The 23767-nt window shown below is 40.6% G+C and overlaps 1 protein-coding gene across 1 annotated transcript; it reads right to left on the bottom strand.

The window, feature by feature from the left end:
• Positions 1–12276: 12276 nt before the first annotated feature.
• Positions 12277–16906, bottom strand: LOC102696890 (trace amine-associated receptor 13c-like). The gene is made up of 2 exons (XM_069185764.1): positions 16466–16906; positions 12277–13230 (listed from the first exon to the last, which is right to left on the bottom strand). Exons 1-2 carry the CDS (start codon positions 16904–16906, stop codon positions 12277–12279), a joined length of 1395 nt encoding a protein of 464 aa, XP_069041865.1.
• Positions 16907–23767: the final 6861 nt, after the last annotated feature.

Here is a 23767-nt window from a genome sequence, read left to right as displayed (position 1 = left end):
GGAAAAATAATTGGGAAACAGCAGCCCCAGCTCTGCTACTCAGAACTGGCAACCCACTGAAGCTAAGCAGGTGTGAGCCTGGTCAGTACCTGGATGGGAAGCCTCCTGGGAAAAACTAAGATTGCTGCTGGAAGAGGTGTTAGTGGGGCCAGCAGGGGGCGCTCACCTTGCGGTCCATGTGGGTCCTAATGCCCCAGTATAGTGTCAGGGACACTATTCTGTAAACAGGCACCATCCTTCAGATGAGACATAAAATGACTGAAAATCCCAGGGTGTTTCTTGAAAACAGTAGGGGTATTACCCTGGCGTCCTGGCCAAATTCCCATTGGCCCTTACCAATCATGGCCTCCTAATAATCCCCATCTATGAGTTTACATTACTCTGCTCTCCTCCCCGCAGAGAGAGGGGTTGTACTTGCAGTACATCGGTATAGATGGGAAAGCCAGAGCCGACCGCTACGCCGCCCCCATGTTATGCTCTTTGTTAATGTCTAAGCCGGAACCCATCATTATATCTCATTTTGTATTTCTTTAAAAAAAAAAATCGTTTGCCCAGCCGAACAGTACTGTTGTTATTGTTTTTATCATGTAAAGCGCTTTGAGGAGCCACCATTAAAGGCGCCATATACAATAAAGTTCATTATTATTACTATTGTTAATTTGACAGACAGAGAGGTGAACATTATTACGCAGAAGACAAAGATAGCGATTTACGTTGCATTGTGCATTATGCTGCTGTAATACAGTTTTAAATAATTAAAAGTCTAAACAGTATCAGCTTTATTTCTGGGTTTTAAATAAAGGCGATTTAAACCCAATTTAAATCAATATAAATGTTTATATTGTAACGCATAGGTAACTATCCATTGTTATTAAAATGACTTAAATTCAATCATGTTGTGATATTTAGAAATATAATTTTGTTTGGTGCGAGTGAAGTTTTATTTAATCTCTGAGCCAGGGAAAGATTTTATTTTTTCAAAGAAATGTTTGTTAAAAAAAAAAAGTAATGGTTCCAGCTGGATTTGAACACCCAACTTGTGTAATGTGGGAGTCAGGAACGTAACCCACAGTGCCACCGGCAAGGTCACATGAGGAGTGTTGAAAAAGCCCTACAAACATTATCAATAGACATCGTACAGCGTGTACTATTCTTGTGTTGCGGTACATGAATATAATTATATCGTTATTAATTTCTTTAGATTCGCGATTCCATATTATATTCCCTTTTAATCAAATTCTGAAAGTATGCTTGTTGACTCCGGTATCATGTTAGTTAAAGACTTCGATGCTTAAAATGTTTAGGGAGAAATGAAATACTGGTGTGTATGTTTTCTTTAAAGTACTGAGACCAGCCATATACTGTATGTATATGTTCACACGTGTTACAGTATGCTCCTATTCTTTTTATGCTCAGGTACTAAGATTTCCCTTCAGTGGTAAAATTCCATATAAATATTCAATACTAAAACGGGCACAGTAAAGACATTTAAATCTTTCTAAGACCGACCAACGCACCACGAGTGCCCCTGTCGGTCAACCAATCACGTACCGTGCTATTTTGCGTCATCGCGCGTCACGATGCTCGAGGCCGTAGCCAATTACCTCCGGTACGTGTCTGTGCCGCGCACTTTAAATGGCTGCATCTGTACATTTGCAAAACTCATTTTCCGCTCCTATTTTATTTTTACTTTATTTAGCGTGTATGAATAATGTTCATATACAATGAAATACATTTACATGAAACAAAGTGATGTTTAGTTTAGTATGCATGCAAAATTCATTGATTTTCAGGGAACAAATTGATAAGATTGGATGCTCGATCACATACCCGGAATTTTAATATTTCTTTCACTGACTTTTGAAACCAGGGATAAAACAAAGCATAAATAATAGGATTCATTGCAGAGCTTGTATTTATAATAAAAATTAATGAGTTAGTTACTGAAGAAGAGACACTAAGATCTCCTTGAACTAGACTGCCAATATAATAGGGCAGGAAACACAGAAGGAATACAGCCACTACAGTTCCTAAGGTTTTGGCTGCTTTTATTTCAGATCTTTTGGAAACTTTAGTGTTTCTTCCACTTCGATATGTCAGTTGCTCAGTAACAGTTTTGATCACATGTGCGTGACTTTTGGCAACAATAAATATTTTTATGTAGATACATATCATTATAGAGCAAGGCAAAATAAAAGTAGCTAACATATCAACTATAACCCAGGATGCACTAATTTCAAAAACACATTCCCCTAGACAGGCATTTGCACCTGCAGAGGTTATAACATTAATATTACAAGTAACAATCATCAACACATAAAATACGGAGAATGACCAAATGAATATTATATATAGGCACATAACATTAACTGTTATTTTATTATAATATTGCAGTGGGTCACACACAGCAAAATACCGATCAATACTTATGAAAACAACATTAATGAGAGAAGCAACTGAAAGAATGAAGAGAACAGAATAGAAAATAATACAAAATGTCCTCCCAAAATACCAACAGGTTTCTATATATCTGATCATTGCCAAAGGCATCACAATCAGCCCTATTAGAAAGTCTGCCACAGCCAGAGAGAGCAGGAGAAGGTTAGTTGGTGTGTGGAGCTGCTTGAAGTGAGAGATAGAGATGATCACCATCAGGTTTCCACACACTGTCAGCATCACCACTGATATAAAGAAAACATATAAAATGACATAAACAGCTGTGGATCGAGTTTCTTTTGTGCAAGATGTATTGTCGGAAGCAAAGCAGTACTGCACTATTTGATGTCCCCCTATTTCATTTAAATCCATTATATGAGAAAAATTCTACTTCCTCTTCCTTAGAAATGCTGCTTTTTCCCACTCAAACTCTGTCTACTCCAAAAAAAATCTGTAAGATTTATCTTTCAAGTATTGCTAGTATCTTCTTTGCTTCTCAATTTATAAAGTATTTCTAGTAGCCCCTCCTGCTGTTACTGAGCTTGCCTGTGGGAACCAGTGTATTTCTTTTGGTTAATTAAGATGTGGTGAAGAGCCAAGAGATTTCATTAGAGATCTCATTAATCTGCTGTCCTTCTTTATTTGAATATTATCTTGAGAAGTAGCTACCGTTGTGATATGTTTAGTAAAGAAAGACAATCCAAAAACTTTTACTTTAAAAGTTTTACTTTTTCCATAGAATTTGTCACAGATACAGTAGGTGAACTCTGCAGTATATGCAGGAACTACTTTTGTTTTTTTACACCACCTAGCAATTATGAAAAAGCGCTAGGACCATTTTTCTTTTGACACAGGCTCTTTTTATCTCTTAAAACCACCAGTGCACCCACAGACCAGGCAGGGCACTTCTCTTCTTCTACATACAGATGGAGCCATTCAGAATGTGCATTAAAACTCATTAATGTGTTACAGGGGCTGAGCTTTGCTTCACCATCCCACAGCGAACATCGTGATTCACTGACCAAAGACGATCAATAGGTAGCCCTTCTTGTGCATTAAATGTTAGCGTAAACTTTAGCTTCCTACAACAAAACTGTAAAATTTATTTTGAAAATAGCTGAAAACAAAAATTAATTTGAAATGAATATAGTCTGAACGAGCATGTCAAAACTTTTTCAAAATAACCACAGTAAGTGACCGAGTGAAAAACGTTGATGCATAAAATCAAGAAAGTGGGATACTGTTGTGTATTTTTCATTTAAACTACCATTTCCAGCCATAGACAGTTTGTACTGTATTATATATTTATGTTCCTAAATGAATACTGTTTATGACGTTCAGAGACTTTATGCTCCCGTTATTTTTATGCTCAGCTACCAAAACTTTCCTTTAGTGGTAAAGCGGATTTAATGTGAATGAATCAAAGAATAAAAGAAATTGACGCAGATGTTTACAAAGAAAGTGGAATATGGTAATACAAACAGCTATATATTGCTACAGTATTGTAACGCCCTCGCCTGGTGGTGAGGAGGAAGCGCCCCTAGGTGCTCGTAGTACCACTGGGCATGCTGGGAGTGGTAGCCGGGGAGAGTCTGAGGGTCAGCACGATGACCAGCGGCTGACCCTACCTGTGTAAATAATGTCCTAGTAATTCTAGTGCCCTGTGTAGTCCTGTAAAAGTATAGTGTGTTGTTAGGTAATTACCACCCTAAATATGTGTACGTGTTCCGTCAGTCTCCTCTTGTGTGTGTAGATCCTGTGTTTGGTTTTGTGTGGTTGTTAAATAAAGCTAGTGCTTGGTTAATCGCGTCTCCACTGTTCTTTAGTTCTGAAAAAGAACCTGCAAATGCTACATTGGTGTCAGAAGCGGGCAGAATGAACAACTCGTGGCAGACACTACCCGATTCCGTAAAGCGCCGGCTGATGCTGAAAGTCGCAGAACCCATCGGCGGCGCACATAGGGAGCCTGAGCAACTCCTGGGTGCGACAGGTGGCCACAGCCCTTACCAGGGCTACCCAGTAGTGGTCCCGCCAGTAGAATTGGAGAGAGGATGCCCTCCCTGCCGGAGCCGATCAGCGATTCCCACACCCATCGGCGCGGGTGCGACCAGGTCGCTATGATGGTGAGGCGCCTTGGGAGACCTATGAGGCGCAGTTCCAGCTCGCGGCCCGGACGAATGGCTGGAGTCGGGCAGAGATGGCCGGCCACCTGGCGGCGGCGCTGGAAGGAGCGGCATGCCAGGTGCTCCTGGACATCCCGGAGGAGGACAGAGGCGACTACATGGCGCTGGCAGCAGCTCTCCAGCTGCGCTTCGGTGTAGAGGAGGCGCCGGACTTGATGCGGGAGAGGCTGGCCCTGCAGCGGCGCCGACCAGGAGAGCGACTGGGCCCGGTCGCCGCGGATGTCATGTTCCTCGCCCGCCGAGGATACCCAACTTTCCCCCGGGAGGCGCAGCGGGAGCTGGCTCTCCAGGCCTTTCTCAAGGCCCTCTCACCCGAGGAGCTGCGGCGCCACGTGCAGCTGGCCGCGCCAACATCGCTGGAGCAGGCCTTGGCCCTTGCTACACGGGCTGAGGCAGTGTTCGGGGTGACTGGAAGCGCCAGCAGACGCAGTGCGCCCTGCCGGCTGACCAAGACGGCGACGGAGGAATCCAGCGAGGGGGAAGAGGAGCCAGCCCATGCAGCGACCCCCCGGAACAGCCCCGCACGCTGATTTGCAACCACTGCAGGAAGAGGGGACACCGAGCCCGGTTCTGCTGTGCACCCGAACCTCGCATTTCCCGATCGGCGTCGGGAAACGGGAACGGGGCGGCTCAGCGCGGGGAAGGCCGCCCTTGAACACCTCAACCCCCGCTCCGGAGAGCGCTGTAAAAACCGGCGCCCCTCACGCCACCGTGGGGCGAGTCGGCTGTAGCCGGGGCCTGTACCTCCACTGCCGAATCGAGGACCAACCCTGCCTGGCCCTACTCGACACCGGTTCATCGGTAACCCTACTCCGACCGGGCGTCCTCCCCGACACCGAGGGCACCAACCCCCCAAGATGGGAGGCCTCCAGCCTGCGGCTGAGGACCGTGACGGGACAGCTCGCTGCAGTCCGGGGGAAACAGGTGCTTGCCTTCCGTCTGGGTGCAGCGACGGTGCGCCACCCCTGCTACCTTGCAGCCATCCAGGAGGACTGCATTCTGGGGCTGGACCTACTGCAGTGAGTGGGGGCCAGTTTGGACTTGGACCGGTAGGAGTTGGTGTGGCAGGGGGAGCGACTGCACCTGGTGGAGGGCAGGCCCGGTGAAGGCCGAGGGACGCGGACTTGCCGGAGCCGGGGGAAAAAGAGGCAGCGGCGGCGGCAGCAGCAGCAGTCGCCAGGGAGCGAGCATGCCGGATCCTGCCCCCGAGTCAGCCAGGGGGCCAGACAAGGCGGCGGTGGCGGGGGCCGAGCGTTGCGTGGAAGCGAGGCGTGCCGTTGAGGACCTCTTCCAGCGGCTATGCCATTGATTAGTGCTTCATGATAGAAGATAACGACTAGCAATCTGGTATTTGCAATGAAGTTCAGTTTCACATTTTTCGTCACTCTCACGGTTTGTATTGCCTGGAGCGAAAAGTATCATAAGCGTTCATTTTTGCAGCTACATGGACGTTCTGAATCGTTAAGAAAGAAATGTTGTAAAACCAACAGAAAGCACAGACTGCTATAACTAGTCCTAGTTATATAACGATTTTAAGTATAATGATAAACTACTGCAAGGAATCGGTCCACCTGAGCAAACAGGATCGTAATGTTGACACTCAATAACGACACTGATATGTGCAGTTCCTGGACGGATAGCCCTCCTGCCCATCAAACAGACTGAGTGACTGTTCGTGTCATTTAGTGTTGTCTGACCATTGACAAAGTACAACTATTTTTTTAGGGCGCAAATTAAGTTAGGTAAATCTTTTTGCCCAAAACTGAAGGGGCGACATTCCCCCCTCCCTCCGTGATGCCAGGCCTGTCCCCATCCTATTCCATAATGTCATTATATATAATACCATACAACAGTGACCGATCCTTACTAACTGCATGCGTTAAAATTGCACATCAGCTCATAGCAGGGGGCACATAGCTGCGATGTATTATCAATGTTAAATTTCAACCATAATATCGACAACATTAATAAACGCATACGTTGAGAAAATATCGAACCCAGCATATTTTCCGGTTATATACCACAATGCATTGCTAGTATTCGTTGGTCACCATTTTGGACACGTTTTTCAAATGTAGAAGTATATCCGCAAATATCTCAGCAATCCTCTTTTGATGTGTAAGTATGAACAATAATAATACTATCTGAATGCATACAGATCTTTCTTAATATTATTTTGATTAAAATAGTACGTGAATAAGCAAAATAATGGCACATAAAATAGTCTGAATGGGGAAGATGACACAAAATCGTTTTGCCGTTTCTCTTATTCTTATTCTATGTTGTACTTTCAAACTTTGGGTACTCTTTAATTAGGACAGACTTTATTGCTCAACTGCTATGATGCAAGCCAAATTTTATACATTTATTTCAGCTTTGAGCTTAGTAAACCGTTCATTTTTTAGATTATACTAAAGAAGATATTAATCATCATTTATTTGGGAAGTAATATTATATAATTTTCTCCTAGCTGCGGTGCTGAAGTCCACCCTACATCAACAGAAAAAGAATTAAAGGAGCACGCAATGTGTTACTTGAAGAATGCATATGCAAGGCAGGGGGCCAGGAGATCTGGACTCTGAAAATAATAGGTTTTTGGTTCTAACTGTTAGGACAATTAGACAGGGTTTGCGAATAGTGGACAAAAATCGTCTTAACTTCCATTGTAATATTTTTTTTTCTTGGAAATATAGAAGTTGTACATTTTAAAATGTATATTTGAATCAAAATGTGGTTTTGAGTTAGTGTGTTATTGTAATTAGTTTTGTGTTTGTCATTACTATACTGTATATTGCCATGTTACCAGAATTTGTAGCTGAAGTTTAAGACTAGTTGTGTTTTTTATGATTATTGCCCATATGTTGATTGTTGATTGATTGTATACAATGTATAATTTGAAATACATATGTTTCAGGTGTGAATGTGTATTTTCAGAATACATTTCTAAACCTAATCATTGGCTTGGTTTACTTGTTTCTACACCTATAAAATCTATCTTTGATGTATAATAGACCTCTACCCATATACGTATAATAGACCACTAATGTTATCCGTATAATAGACCTCTAACCATATACGTATAATAGACCTCTAACCATATACGTATAATAGACCTCTAAAGTTGTCCGTGTAATAGACCTCTAACCATATACGTATAATAGACCTCTAAAGTTATCCGTGTAATAGACCTCTAACCATATACGTATAATAAACCTCTAAAGTTATACGTATAATAGACCTCTAACCATATACGTATAATAGTCCTCTAAAGTTATCCGTATAATAGACCTCTAAAGTTATCTGGAACTCCAACCATATATGTATAATAGTCCTCTAAATTTATCCGTAAAATAGAACTCCAACCATTTATGTATAATGAACGTCTAAACATAGACGTATAATTGACGTATAACTTTATACGTATATTAGAATTTCATTCTAGACGAATTGTAGACCACATTTAGACGTCTAAGGTATGCGTTTAATAGACGTATATTATACGTCTTTTGCCCACTGGGGCAAAAGACGTATAATATTACACAGGCGAGGGCGTTACAATATTAATCATCTTCTGCTGAAATACCGACAGAAGATTAAACATGAAAAACTATATACAGCTCTGTATAAAATCTGTATAGCTGTGGTCGGAGGAGAGTAAGGAGGAACTTAAACACTGCTTTGACACCACAGAATGGCAGGTGTTTCTTGGCTCCTGTCTCGAAGCACACAAGCTAACGGGTGCCATACCATTGTGTATCCAGTTTTGTGAAAACACAATAATACAGTAATATTTTTTGGAATTTTTCCCCAAAATAAGGCATGTGTGTAAAGAAACTTAAGATGTGTCTAAATGAGTAGCGGTCTGCCTTTAATACAGGTGTGGTCAGAGAGAAAGAAAAGGAATTTAGGAGTAAAGTAAGGAGGGCTAAGAAAGATTTTAAAAAGAAAACTGAGCAGAAGCACATGGGTAATGCAAAGCAGGCCTGGGATGGGCTAAATATAATGATGGGGAGAGAGAAGACCAGGCAAAACATACATCCTCCAGACTGTACTTGTTGTGTCAATGAACTTGTAGAGGCAATGCTTATTAATAAGACAGAATTAAGTGTTGCAGTGCTTTCCCAAATGAGGCCCCATCTCTCTGTTCATCTCTGTGGTGCAGCCACAGAGAAACTATTCATGCATGCTGATTTATGATGTTTTCTTTTGATAAGGGACAGCTCCCAAATGGGGATGCACTTAGCTAAGCCTGGCAATCATGATCAATGGTCATCCATTGGCGCCTATCTGTCTTGGGAGTGCCAGATGGACATCTGGACTGCATTCCTAAGTGTCAGGAGTAAGTGACTCATATCTGGTCAGTACCTGGATGGGAGACATTCCTCAGGTTTGGAGAAAGGAGGAAGATGTTTTTCTGAACCACCAGTCACTCAGGGCCCAGTGAAACAGCTAGACAGGCCCTTGAGAAGGACAGCAGTGGTTGTATGTAGAATGCTGCATCCTTCAGGGTGGCTGCTGACAGAGCATCTGCAAGGTTGGGACTTGGCGGCTTGGATGAGCTCAGTGGTCCCCAAAAAGAGTCCCAGATCTAATGTTGTCGAAGTGTTTGTTTGGGTGGATACCAGAGAGTCCTTGAAGGCTTGTGAAGGGGTTTGTTGTGGAATTTTATCAAAGAAGAGCCAGGAGAGGTGTTCTCATTCACTCAGTAAGGTCTTTATTCATGTTGCAATATGGGAAAAAGCAATCACACAGCCTGTGCAGAGAAGTGAAAGCTGATTCAAAAGCAAGCAGGGAGAGCCCCTTGTTTTATATCTTTTTTAAGCTGATGCAACACTTCAAGGACAGGTGAAGCAGTAATTTTCCATTCCTCATGGGTTTCTGCTTAAAGCAAAGAAGAGCAGTTATACAAACAGTTTCTCATATTCCCTTCTTCAAGCAGCAGAGATAAACATTATTAAAACATCCCGTGCCCTTGACGAGTTGGGTGCTATCACACTTTGTTCTAAGTATCCAGCTGCTTCTGCAGCACAGCTCTGCCCGTAAACAAAATTTTAGGATAAAACACTTTTTCTCAGTAACTTTCCATTACAGTTGGCAGGTAGTGGCCCTGTAGGACTCATTGGTACTCCAGACTTCTTCCTTGGTACTGGGAATGATAGCCTCTAGTTGTCACGGACGTCCAAAGGGACTAACCGTGGGGAGTAGGAGAGCGGAAAAAGACCCATATGCGTAGCGGCGAGACGGGAAAAAGGCCCGGGCTCATTAGTGCAAAGAGTTCAGGAATGCCGTATAGAAACCTATGCCCTCAGGGAGCGGACGTGGGGCGCCCTGGTGCTAGGCGGATCTCAGGATATCTGAACGTCAATGCTGAGCGAGGACAGAGTGCAAGACCCGGAAATATATAGCCCAAGGGAAAGAGAGGGACAGGAAGGACAGCAGACCGGAAACTAGGGACAGGACAGAGAAGGAGCGCCCTCTGGCTGCAGAGGGCGTGACACTAGTGGTCCTGTGGTTTTCTGGGAGATGGCGTTGAGAGTAATTCCTGGGTCTGGGTAGTTGTACAAAATAGTGGAGAGGCCATCTAGATGCCCACAGGTTCTGCTGCTCACAGGCCAGTCACAGGACCCTTTGCAGCAGTTTCCTCTGCACATCCACATACTGCTTTTGTCTGACAGAACCAAATGCTTGGAACCAGATGATCCACTGGGGAACAGCTTATATATTGAAAAACAAATCACACAACAGGACTCATAAAACTTAAGTCAATACCGAATTTGACAACCAAGGTATAAATAAGATTATCTTCATTTAATAGAAAATAAAAATAAAACTAATTGAATATTTTGCATGTCCAGAATGGAAAACAATACAGTTTAAATATTGTTACAATTTTAGGCGACTGAGAAGTGTCTCATGGATTTTAGACAAAGTTTATAACACTGGGAAGAGTAAACACTTCAAAGCCAGAGAGGATGTGTGCTGAGCTCTTGGGAGCCTCTTGAGCAGAAACAATTGTAAAGTTTACCTTAGTATACCTAGGTAGGTTATGGGTGAATGATTATCAAAGAGGAGTACAGAAACACAATCTAAGATCACATTTGGAGCACAGGACAAAATGAAGAAAGCAGGGAAGCAGGGAAGAAGAAGAAGAGAGAGGAGTCCGGAGGAGTTGGGACTTGAAGCTTGCGCCAGACAAGAACCCCCTACTTCTTGGTCATCCAAACCAAACCTGACTGGAGCTCAGTACAGTATTTGAACTTGTGTTTCCTGGGTAAAATATACCAGAAACGTCTTTCCTGGTTAGGGTGCATTTTTATGGATTAGGATATAGTTTCCCATTGATTTTGCGGCATGGGGGGTGCAGAGAGAGAGATTTAGCTGCAAGTTGCATTGTATTTAGTTAGAAGGCATCTTATTCGTTTGTGGCCTTTGTAGGCATTAAACGTTTAATGCTTAGTAGCAGTCTGGGCTTTTCTGGTTGACCAGAAGGCTAGGCCTCTGAAACGCCTTGTCTGTAAATACTATACATAGAGTAACTAGTGTGCTGTGTGCTTTGTTTTGTGTAGTGTAGTTTGTGTCTTGGCATTAATAAATGTTTGTTTACCCAAGTGTGCCTGCATTTTAACTGCTCTCAACAAAGCTGTGTCAGAGAATAAAGAATTCACAGGCCTCTAATTAAATAATACATTACAGTAAGAAAAAAATATATAAGTCTTCTTTGAGAAGTAGAACAATAGAGATATTTATACAAGTCAAAATGAAATACTGTATTTACATAACATTAAAAAAAAGAACTATTCTATTGATTTTAAAGTGATTCCTAGCGGAATACTGACTTCGATAGACAGAATTATAATTTTAGGTGCAGGGAGATGGAAACATGAATGTAAGAAGTGAAATCTATTCAAATTTTAGATACATTTGAAGAAGACACTTATATTTATATTTAACTATAAGACAATTGGCTTAAAGTTTTACATTTAACTATACGTTTCAGCATTTACACAGATTTAGCATAGTTTGGGGCACTTATTACCAAAATTGGTAAATTAAAGTAAGACAATTGAAAACACAGATCACGTGTCTATTGATATGCTTCACATTATTTTGAAGACATGCTCTCCAGAATCAGGTTCTAAAACATTAGAGGGCAACTGCATTCCTCGCAGAATGAATACATTCCTGAAAAATAGCCCAGTCAAATCTCCTGAAAGAACAAACTACAGTACCTGGATAAGAACAACCCTTTTCTGCAGATTAGATGCTAATACAAAACCAACTGCCCAAATTGCAGTACTCTGGCCCAAAGAAATGGGGTTTCCCATCCTTGCTGTAAAAAGCCATCTCAGTGTGAAATAATATAATGTTATTTTTGAAATAAATAACATAATGTTACTGTCCTCAGATGTTTCAATCTACTGGATTAAATCTTCCTCCATTTCGGGAATTCCCTTAGCATTTGCTGTGCATGTAGAACATTATTAGATGTCAGAAATGATAACTTTAAAGTTCATCTTCCAGAATATAGAAAAACAGAATTTGTGTATGTTTTTTTTCAAAATGAGGAATTTCAGTTTTACCGCCATGCCATGAAATGTGTGAAGAAAATGAAGATATTTACATACTTGAGGCTTGCAGTCACATACTGTCACTAGTTTTACAAGGTTTCTGGAAACAGGTTGATCAAAGATGATGATTGGTTAAAAATCTTCAGTGTTATAATTAATTTAACTGATTTCTGAAACCAGGAATAAAACAAAGCATAAATAATGGGATTGAAAGAAGAATTAAATAACATCAGCCAACACAGAAAATTAATAACCACAGAAGAAGAAGAAATATTCACCTTTTCATAAACAAGAGTGCAGATATAGTATGGCACCAAACACAAGAGAAAAACAATAACAATGATCCCTAACGTTTTAGCAGCTTTTCCTTCAGATGTCTTAGTAAGGTTATGTTTTCTTTCATTTGTAGGACTATTTTTTGCTGTAACACAGTTGATTAATTTTGCATGTCTGCTAGCTACTACAAAAATCTTCAAATAGAGGGCAACCATTATAGAACAAGGCAGAATAAATACAAATATTAAATCAACCATTCCCCATATTTTATCAATTACAAACAAACAGTCTCCAAGACAAGTGTTGAGTTCAGCACTGCTATTTCCATTAAAATAAACAAAAGCCAAATTGTATAGCAGTGATAAAAACCAATTTAATAATATAATTGACCATGTTATGTTAGTTATTAGTTTAGCAGAATAAACAAAAGGGTAACAAACAGCAAAATAACGATCAATCGATATGCATGCAACATTATTAACAGAAACAGAAGTGAGAACAGATGAAAATGTCGTGAAAATTTTGCAAAATATGTCTCCAAAATACCAACATGTTTCTATTAGCACGATTAATTTGAAAGGCATCACAATTATTCCTACTAGTAAGTCTGCTACAGCCAGAGAGAGCAGGAGGAAGTTAGTTGTTGTGTGTAGCTGCTTGAAGTGAGAGATAGAGATGATCACCACCAGGTTTCCACACACTGTCAGCATCACCACTACCACTGCAGAAATATACATCACTACATAAACAGCTGTAGAGCGGACTTCCTTAATACAGGATGAGTTGTAAGTCTGAAAACAATACTGCACTGGTTCAAATTCTATTACTTCCATTGAAATGTATAATAATGTTTACTTATCTATACTTAATATACCAGAATTTAAATATTAAATAAACATAGATCCTGGCTATACTAATTAGAATAGCACTGACATCTTTGACTTCTACCAACGTCTGTAAAACATTTCATGTTTCTATGACATTTATATAAATTCTTACTGGCCCCTCCTGGTGCTAGTAAGCGTGGATGAGTGTTCTGTTTTTCTAATTACACCTGTTGTCCTGGGGTTATGTGTGGAGCCTAGCGTGCAGCCCACATCCTTAGAGTGCAGTGAAATTAAACATAAAAAGATTATAAACACGATGGAACTTAAAGCTAAAATAGATATTATGAAATAAATATTAATAATTTATTAATAATAAGCCTTTTAATAACTGTACAAATTGGACATTCTCACTGACATTGAGGAGTTTGAAAACTTGTATAAGATTCCTATGGAGTTTGTTCAAGATAGTATCTGGCTATAGTTTTCAAGAGCAGCAATATCTTTTCAATAACATGGCAACAAATATTGTATGCTTTAAACCATACTGTATATCCCTATGTTTTGTTTGTCAATTTAATTGATTTTCCATTTAAAAAAGTCAAAAGACAAAAAAAGATGAGTCAACAGAAACACTGAAGTTTTTTTCTTATGCAGCCACTTCACTTTTAGGGTTTGTCATTTGTTTTTATTGTTTGTTTTTGCTACCTTCATACAAACCCTCCTGGATTTCTTTTTCAGCTTTTTAATAATTCTATATTATTATTGTGGTCTACACAGTGCATTAACGTACTGTTCACATCAGATTTATTCAAATGTTCTGATTCAGAGCCCCTTGTAGTAAGACCTGCATTTCAGTTAGAACAACAGCAAGGTCTTGGCCCTTGACAGTACAAAGCACAGAATTGAGCTCTGAGATAGTATTGTAGCGCCCTCCTCAGACAGTGATGGGGCTCTGAGTGGACAGGCCATGGGGCTGGTGATGTCAGCCTCAGGAGAGCATGTTAGGATAGATAATAATAATAATAATAATAATAATAATAATAATAATAATAATAATAATAATAATAATAATAATAATTACTTACAGTTATATAGCGCTTTTCTGGACAGTCCACTCAAAGCGCTTTACAGATAATGGGGACTCCCCTCCACCACCACCAATGTGCAGCCAAACCTGGATGATGCGACGGCAGCCATAGTGCGCCAGAACGCTCCCCACACACCAGCTCTCAGTGGGGAGGAGAGCAGAGTAATGTAGCCAGTTCATAGATGGGGATTATTAGGAGGCCATGAGTGGTAAGGGCCAATGGGAAATTTGGCCAGGACACTGGGGTTACACCCTACTGTTTTCAAGAAACACCCTGGGATTTTTAATGACCACAGAGAGTCAGGAGCTCAGTTTTATTTCTGTTTACAAGATAGTAAACAGGAAGGCCCTGTTTACAGTATAGTGTCCCCATCACTATACTGGGGCATTAGGACCCACATGGACTGCAGTGTGAGCGCCCCCTGCTGGCCCCACTAACACCTCTTCACGGAACCTGTCTAGGATAGCTGGGAAATATCAAGGACATCTTTAACTCCTGGGACTCGGGGGGAAGGACGAGGGTTTGTATACATGTTATGTACGTGTGGCTGTCCCATGTTTCCCCTTCCTGATCTGTGGTCTCTGGTTCCCACCCTGACCAGCCTGACCTGTGTTGGTCAGGACTCCACACCTTCACTTTGTGTTCCATGACTTTATTCTAAACTAAACTATAGGAGGAAGAGATGATGCTCAGTCCCTGATCTCCATGTTCTAGTGTAACTATTAAAACTAAAACATACTAAAAACATGTTCAGTGATTAAACACATGATATAAGCTCCCATCACTGAGCATCATGAATTTATGGTTCACATGTTGCTGTGGTCAAAGGCAGTAGTATTGTTCTGCTACACAGTGGAGACTAACGAGATGACTTTAAATGACATCACTCAGCTGCCAAAATTGCCAGGAAGCGACAATGACTCCACACCAAGGGGGAGCACCAGAGATAAGAGGTGATAAGGTTCTCATTCCCTGGATGGTTTGGAGTAGAATAACAATGCCTGAATTCCCTCTCTCAAGATCAAGAAGAGAGCCCACTCAGGGAACAGAGATAATGGACTGTAATACCTCAGAATCCTTATCGGGTGTAAGTCAGAATCCCGGGTACTTAAAAACACCCCATTTATGGAACCAGTCCTCCTTAACCTCGACTCAGTATAGGCATTTGTGAACAGAATTAATCTGTCACTTACGCATACGGAGATAAGAAGACCCATCCTCATACAGTACATGCCTGAACCTGCGACTCCAAGGGCAAACTTTTCACTATTCAGTAAACAGTAGTCTAAGGTTTGCCACACTATCTAATCCTAGGGAGAGACTTTCCCCATATCCAACAGATATTCCAGATACAGGGCTATATAACTGAAGACACCTCTTCCCCAAATGTGAGAGCTAGCAAAATAAATCATGGCATTCAAGGGAGCGAAAAAAGGGTCATTTCTACCTGAAAAGGTAATCTGTGTGGCTGGGAAAAGGCTAGGGAAAGGGGTGGCCACACAAACAAACCCGAACAGTTCTTCCCTATCCTGGTCTAAGCACCTTGACACCTGGGAGATGGGACACATAACCGTTTGCTTCCACTTCGACCGAGTTGAAGATCCCACCTTATCTCACTCCCGTGCCCAGGTTGTGGAAATCAATGGAATGGGGACTCAAGAGACTACCTTGTTAATTTATTATAAAAAATGACCTCCTCTACCAACTGAATGGCAAGAACAGAGAAGCTTCTCATACCTGAAAAAACTAAAACCAAGTGCTAAAGAACTTGAACTTGAGCTTTATTGCCATATGTAACCAGTACATGTCTCGATTGTTAAAACAAGTGTAAAAACACAAAGTGTAGACAGTGAATCAAGACAATATACAAACAGTAGACAATGTACAAGTAAACAGTTTGAATGTAAACAATACAGATGTGCAAACAATGACTGGAGATGTGCAATAAATAAGAAATCATAATGAGGTAGAGGGTGTAGGTGTGGTCCGAGGGGCATGGTCAAATGTGTTCGCCAATCTCATTGCTTGTGGGTAGAAGCTATTGAGGAATCTGGTGGTAAGTGTCCGTATGCTCTTGTTTCTCTTGCCTGAAAGCAGTGGGGTGAAGAGCTCATGCCTGGTGTGGTGACTGTCCTCTGTGATGGAATTCTACCATGACAGTTGTCCTCATAGAGCTCTTTAATCTCAGTGAGACCACAGCCGATGGTCATCTGGGCCACATTCAACATTCTCTGCGGTACCTTTCTCTCTTGAGAAGAGGTGTTGCGTAAAACATAGTTGGTGAGGACACTCTCAGTGTAGCTGTAGAAGTTCACCGACACAGGTACTGCCATCCCCCATCGTTTGAGGCACCTCAGGAAATAGAGGCGCTGCTGAGTCTTCTTCAAGATAGAGTCCGTGTTCACAGTCCAGGTTAGATCATTAGAAATGTGAATTCCCAAGAACCTAAAGCTGGTGACTGTTTCCACTTCTGTTCCATCAATACTGAGTAGGCTGTGAGTGTGCGGCCTATGTCTCCGAAAGTCCATTATTAGCTCTTTTGTTTTGTTCACGTTCAAGTCCAGGTTATTGCTATGACACCACCTCAGCAGTTGTAAGTGGACTCATCATCATTGCTGATCAGGCCTATTATAGTGGTGTTATCCACAATGATGCAGTTGTTGCTGTGTCTTGCTGTGCAGTCGTGAGTGAACAGGGAGTACAACCTTGGACTCAGAGAGCAGCCTTGTGGGGTTCCAGTGCTCAGGGTGAGTGGTGTTGATATTTTATTACCTATCCGCACCACCAGTGGTCTCTTGATTAGGAAGTCCAGCAGCCAGTTGCAGACAGAGTTGCACAGTCCTAATCCCCTGAGCTTTGTCACCAGTCGGCTGGGTATGATGTAAAGTTGGCTGGGTAAGATGCCCTATATATTAGTGATTATAGAAAACTCCACATGTTATCCTGAGGCTATACCCATTTATTTGTTGGTCACCAGCGTGATAGCAAGAACTATTGAATTTGTTCCCTGTATTTGGGCTTCCCCAAGAGATCCTCACCAGCAGGGGACCCTGGTCAAGTAAGTAAAGTTTAAAATAAGTAAATCATGAGTCCTCTCAATATCAAATTTTTGAGGATCTCGGTGTATCATCCAAAAACCCACTGCTTAGTGGAAAGACTCAATGAAGCCCTGAAGCAAATGTTCAGCAAAGTGGTTCAGAGTGAACAGAAAGACTGGGATCAACTTCTCCCCCTCCTAATGTTTGCTGTCATGGAAGTTCCTCAAGTGGCTTGAGGGAGAAACCCTGAACCTTAACAATAGGAATTTGCTCGACTACATTAACAAATTTCACTGACATATCACTCACCTAAAACCCTTTGTAGAAGAGCATCTTAAAAGATAAGATTAGAGACAGCAGTGCAACTACATTCAGAAAAGCATCCTTGGACCTTTCACCCAGGTGATAGAGTTTGGCTCCTCTTACGAACCCTGGAGTGTAAACTCTGTGCTCACTGGCAAGGCCCCCACAAAGTCCTTGGACAGACATGTCCGGTTACCTATGAAACATATCAAATTGACTGTAAACAAAAGGAGAAGATCTACAAAATTAATTTTTTTTAAACCGTGGCAAACGTATTCATCTGAGGATAGGACTTCCCTTATGCTGCTGATGTTCCTACGCTTTTCTCACTAAATCATTGGTTTCCTTTTCCCTTTAATTCCCTTTCTCTTTAGTTGGAAACCAGAAAGCTATCTCTCTTCTGCATCAGAATGCTGCCATGTTTTTTCCTGCTTACCAGGGCATATGCACCTCATTTAAACATTACATCTAGACGCCCCCTTGAGTCATCGTGAGACTTCCCCCATACTGCATTCCTGAAGCCAATTGAAAAGAGGTCCGCCAGAAAGTGCAGAAAATGCTGGACCTAGACATCATTGAAGAACGTACTAGCCCCTGGTCTGATTTTTCTTGTGCCAAAGTGTGATGGACTAAACTAGGTGTTCAAGTTTGATGCCTATCCTATGCCCCAAGTAGATGTACTTTTGGAAAGACTAGGGTTGTCTAAATACCTAACAACCTTAGATTTGACCAAAGGTTATTGGTGAACTCCAGTGTCAACTGATGCTAAATAGAAGACTGCCTTTTCAGTACCCCCCCGGCTTTCACAACAAGGTATTGCTGTTTGGTCTTCACTGAGTCTCTTCCACTTACCAGTGTATGATGAACCGTGTATTACATCTGCATCTGTCATACTCCTCTGCATATCTTAATGGCCTGGTAATTTTCTTTGAGGATTGAGACTCTCACCTAGTACACTGTTAAACCACACTTTCCTCATTATATTTTACACTTTAATCCAGCGAAAAGCTTCTTTGGGTATTCCTCCGCTTCATACCTGGGTCATATTGTAGGGGGTGGACAAGTGAGACCTCAGGTCAAAAAAAAGGGAGATCTGAGACTGCTCAGTGCCCAAAACGAAAACATAGGTGAGAGCCTTTTTGGGACTGGTTGGTTACAATCTGTGGTAAATCCCACATTTTGCAGTGCGACCCCTCTGACTGACATGACCCTATGTTCTGCCCTCAAAGTGGCCAACCTGACCAGACCTGAAAGAAACCCTCTGTAGGAACCTGATTTTGAGCATGCCAGAATTTTTGTGTCAGTTCTTCTTACAGACTGATGCATCCAAAAGGGGACTCAGCACTGTACTATCTCAGGTAATTGATGATGTTTAACGTCCCATCCTATTATCACAGTCACAAACTTTTACCAAGAAAACGAAATCATGGGATCATGGAGAAGGAATGCCTAGCAGTGAAGTGGACCATAGAAACTCTGTGGTATTACAGATGCAGCCATTCAAAACAAGCGGGTGATACCGCATTATAATGTGGAGCGCTTGTTGCGGTGTAAAGCAAGTTACCATATTAATACCGTATAATCTCGCATAGTACCGCATTGTACCGCAAGTAAAATAATAGTATCCTGAATTTCCGCAAGGTGGAGGTAATAAATCTCAACCTCTCATGTTTGAGCTGTCGCCATCAAAGTCTTTACCGAAGATATTACTAATAGTATTAATAATCAATGACCTTGGACAAGCCGCAAACTCAAAGTACTGTATTGGCCTGGTTCACGTTCTTTGTAACCGTCTTTGTAAATGAAAAGATTTTATTTTTTCATTGACCGTCTTTGTAAAAGTAACACCACAGCATTCTGTTGATCCAATCACGCATTTGTTTCCAATCATGCAAAGTACAGTAATTTTTGAGAATCTCTGATTCACCATGCCTTTCACATGCTCATAAAAGATATTGATTTAGGAACATAAACATATTACTGTATGCAAACTGTACTGTATACAGTATGTATATGTATATTTAATGTCTTTACTGTGCCCATTTTAGTACTGAATATTTATATGGACTTTTACCGCTGAAGGGAAATTTTAGTAGCTGAGTATAAAAAGAATAGGAGCATAATGCTAGTGAAGGCCATAAACGATATTAATTTTGGAACATAAACATACAGTATTACAGTATGTAAACTGTATATGGCTGGTCTCGGTACTTTAAAGAAAAAATACACACCAGTATTCCATTTCTCCCTAAACATTTTAAGCATCGAACTCTTTAACTAACATGTGAAATAACATGTGTATAAAACGTGGTTGCTTTTATACACATTTCAGCTTTAAGCTTTTCTGTGAATATGCTCGATACCAGAGTAAACAAGCATACTTTTAGAATTCGATTTATAGGGAATATAATATGGAATCGCGTATCTAAAGAAATTAATAATGATATAATTATATTCATGTACTGCAACACAATAGTATACGATGTACAATGTCTGTTGATACTGTGTGTGTAGAGCTCAGCAGGGAGTTTATCCCGGACCATGTCCTGCTGACCTGGGTGAAGACCAACAAAGACAAGAACACCCGGCAGACTTGGTGATTTCTTGCTTTCCAGCCTTACAGATTTGCAATGGAAACCTGAGCAGGTTCAGGGCATGGAAATACCAATGCCCTCTCCACAGTTCACTGCCTATCAATGCAAAGGAAAGTTGTTTGACCTGAGGGGAAGGATATATGGTAAAGCAGAGATCCACTGAATGAAAACTGTTCACCACTAAATGGCATACAAAGACAAGGAATTTAGCTTGGTCTTCACCTCCCTAACATTCACAAGGCAATGAATTACAAGATTATCACCAGTAGCTGCTTCTACTCAGAAGAGCAGCAATATAAGATTCTCAAGTGAGTGTGTCTCTATCAGAGTTAGAAAATCACCACTAGTGACCAAGCTAAGGCACACCTCTCTTTTTCTCTACCTTAACAGAAGAGAAAAATAAAACTTTCCTATAGGTTCTTACAACTTTCAATGGAACAGACTGCCCAGGGAATGACCCTTTCCCAAGATATCGATCAGAACTGGTGATTGCTGCAGTAAGATAAGATCACTTTATTGGCCATATACAATTTCTTGTCTTAGGAATTTGTCTTTTTGCAGACCCCAGCTTGCTCTCCATGAGACACACAGACAGGGAGAGAAGCTGGGGGTCAGAGCACTGGGTCAGCCATTTATACGGCACCCCTGGAGCAGCTGGGGTTAAGGGCCTTACTCATGGGCCCAATGGAGTAGGATTCCTCTGCCGGCCGCGGGATACAAACCACAGGTGCAGATCCTGAGCCACAGAGCCACCTCCCCAGTAATGATCCAGTTTGTTTTTTCTGTGAAATAATTTATACATATGGGAAAATTGGGTATAGGAGAATATTAAAAACCTGAGCGGAGATGTAAGAAAAATGCTGGATCGTGAGCTTGGGCTGGCAGTTCAGTCATAAGAACATGGTGGTCAGGTAAAGCATACACATGCCATTCTACAGCATGACCTGTCTCATGAATTTCTCATGACGTGAAATACCTCTTTTTCACATTTCTCCATCCCCATGTTTGCAGCTAGCCCTTCGCCACTTCTCACTTTTTTTCTGGGGGTCCCGGGCTCCTCATTCCTCATCAAAGGGAGGAACTGTTATCCAACAATCCAACAACATTTAAGAATTTTTAAATAGTCTAAATACTTTCAACAACACTGTATTTATATAGTGGGAGTGGTGGTAACCACAATCTTCATCAATGTCCAGCAAACATTCTTCAGTCACTTGTGATTCATTTGGAAACGTTTGGATGTGTTTGTTCTAACAACAATTTGCTGTGGTGATTGTTATAATGGGAAATTAAATGCTTTTAGTTTTTCATTAAACTCTTTGAGAAAACAGAAAAGTAACTCTTGTGGTTTTTTAATCTAACTCGTCCAAATTATGCTTTGGTTCAGTGGTAGATTTTTTTAATTTTTCATATATGAGTGGTTTTATCCGTATTTAAGTGAAACCATATAAAAGCGGAGTAGCACAAACTCAAAATTTGTTACAATTACTGTATACTGTATATACAGTATTGTGTGAGTATTGGATTCAACTTGTCTTTTATTAAATAAAAAAAAACTTTATGTAGTGTAGAGAGATGCATTCAAATCATAACTCAAAATATATTTTAATCTGACCTCTTTTTTGTTTATTTATGTTTATATTTTTTAAAGGCAATATGTTAAATATGGACATTCAACAATGCTGAATATCAGCAAAACCTGTGATATTTTGTGAAGTAATTCTGTGAAGTAATTTTTCAGACATTACAGATTTTACACCCCTGGGGTAAGGTGCACCAAAGGCTGAAAACAGCCAGTGTAGATCGTTTGCCTTTACATCTGGACCCAGACAGAGGTGATTGATTGGTTATTCTTTGAAAAACAAATCACAGAAGCTTAATAGAATATCTAATATAGTGAATACTGAATTTGACAACTAATGTATACATAAAATTGCTGTACTGTACTGTGTTCTGAAAAAAGTTAAACCTTACATTTTTAACATAGAACATTTATAAAACTGGTAATGAAATCAAACATTCCCTTTCAAAAACAAATTTATTGATTTTGCGAACTTTGCAAACATATATTTTCAACACATTGATGTTAATAATAATTAATAATAATTGCTTACACTTATGTAGCGCTTTCCTGGACACTCCACTCAAAGTGCTCTCCACCAACACCAATGTGCAGCCCCACCTGGATAATGTGACAGCAGCCATAGTGCGCCAGTACGCTCCCCACACATCAGATATCAGTGGGGAGGAGAGCAGAGTAATGTAGCCAACTCATAGAGGGATTGTTAGGAGGCCATAATTGGAAAGGGCCAATGGGAAATTTGGCCAGGACACTGGGGTTACACCCCTACTCTTTTCAAGAAACACCCTGGGATTTTTAATGACCTCACTTTTACATCTCATCTGAAAGACGGTACTGGAGCATTAGGACCCACATGGACTGCAGAATGAGCACCCCCTGCTGGCCCCACTAACACCTCTACCGTTAGCAACCTTAGTTTTTCCCAGGAGGTCTCTCATCCAGGTACTGACCAGGCTCACACCTGCTTAGCTTCAGTGGGTTGCCAGTTGTGAGTTGCAGGGTGATATGGCTGCTGTTAGTCATTAAATAGAATATACATAAAGTCCAAAAACAGAAGCCTTTTTTGAGGAATGGTACAATAATGATATTTGCACAGTTAATAATGAAGGAAAATTATTTTAATTTTTAAAAATAAATCTGCAATCTCTTTAACCCCAGAAGAATATGTTTTTTATGATTCCAAGTTTAATATTGACTTTTATTAGAGGAATCAAAAGTGCTGGGGTAGTATACCTAAAAATAAAAATGTAAGAAATAAATATGTTTTATATTAAGTTATATAAAGTTAACAATGATGAGGTACTCATTAAGATAAATTATTAAATTAGACAAATGGAAAAAAGACCTGTTGAAGACCTGTTATCTAGAATCATCTTCTAAACCAATAAAGTACAACTACAACTACAGTGGATCCCTGACTTTTATTACAGCTGAATAACGTAAAAGAACAAACTATTTAGATAGCAGATCACACAACCTCTTTTTGCACATGTTAGTCAGTAGCTAATCAAAATATCAACCTACAGTATACTGGCATAGAAACATGGGGTTCCCATTCTTGCTGTAAAAAGCCAGTGTGAAAGAATATCAAGGACAGAGGATTTGATTTTTCTCAACTGTTTCAATCTACAATATAACATCATCTGCCCTCTTCCTCCATATACATTTGAGAATGATGTTAATATTTTTTGTAAAGTTTAGATATTATTAAACAGAGGGCAGGAACTACAGTATAACATGGTACTTTCTATTGCAGAATATTTATAAAAGAAAGTATGTACAGTATATTATTTTTAATTCAGTATGAGTCGTTTCACACTGTTTACTGATATGTGATGGTGAATTTTAAAATGATCAAATCTCTGGTAAAAA

Source organism: Lepisosteus oculatus, chromosome 2, assembly GCF_040954835.1.
Source record: "Lepisosteus oculatus isolate fLepOcu1 chromosome 2, fLepOcu1.hap2, whole genome shotgun sequence".
Lineage (NCBI taxonomy): Eukaryota > Metazoa > Chordata > Actinopteri > Semionotiformes > Lepisosteidae > Lepisosteus > Lepisosteus oculatus.
The sequence above is the reverse complement of the archived record's forward strand: the minus strand, read 5'-3'. Positions and strand labels throughout refer to the sequence as shown.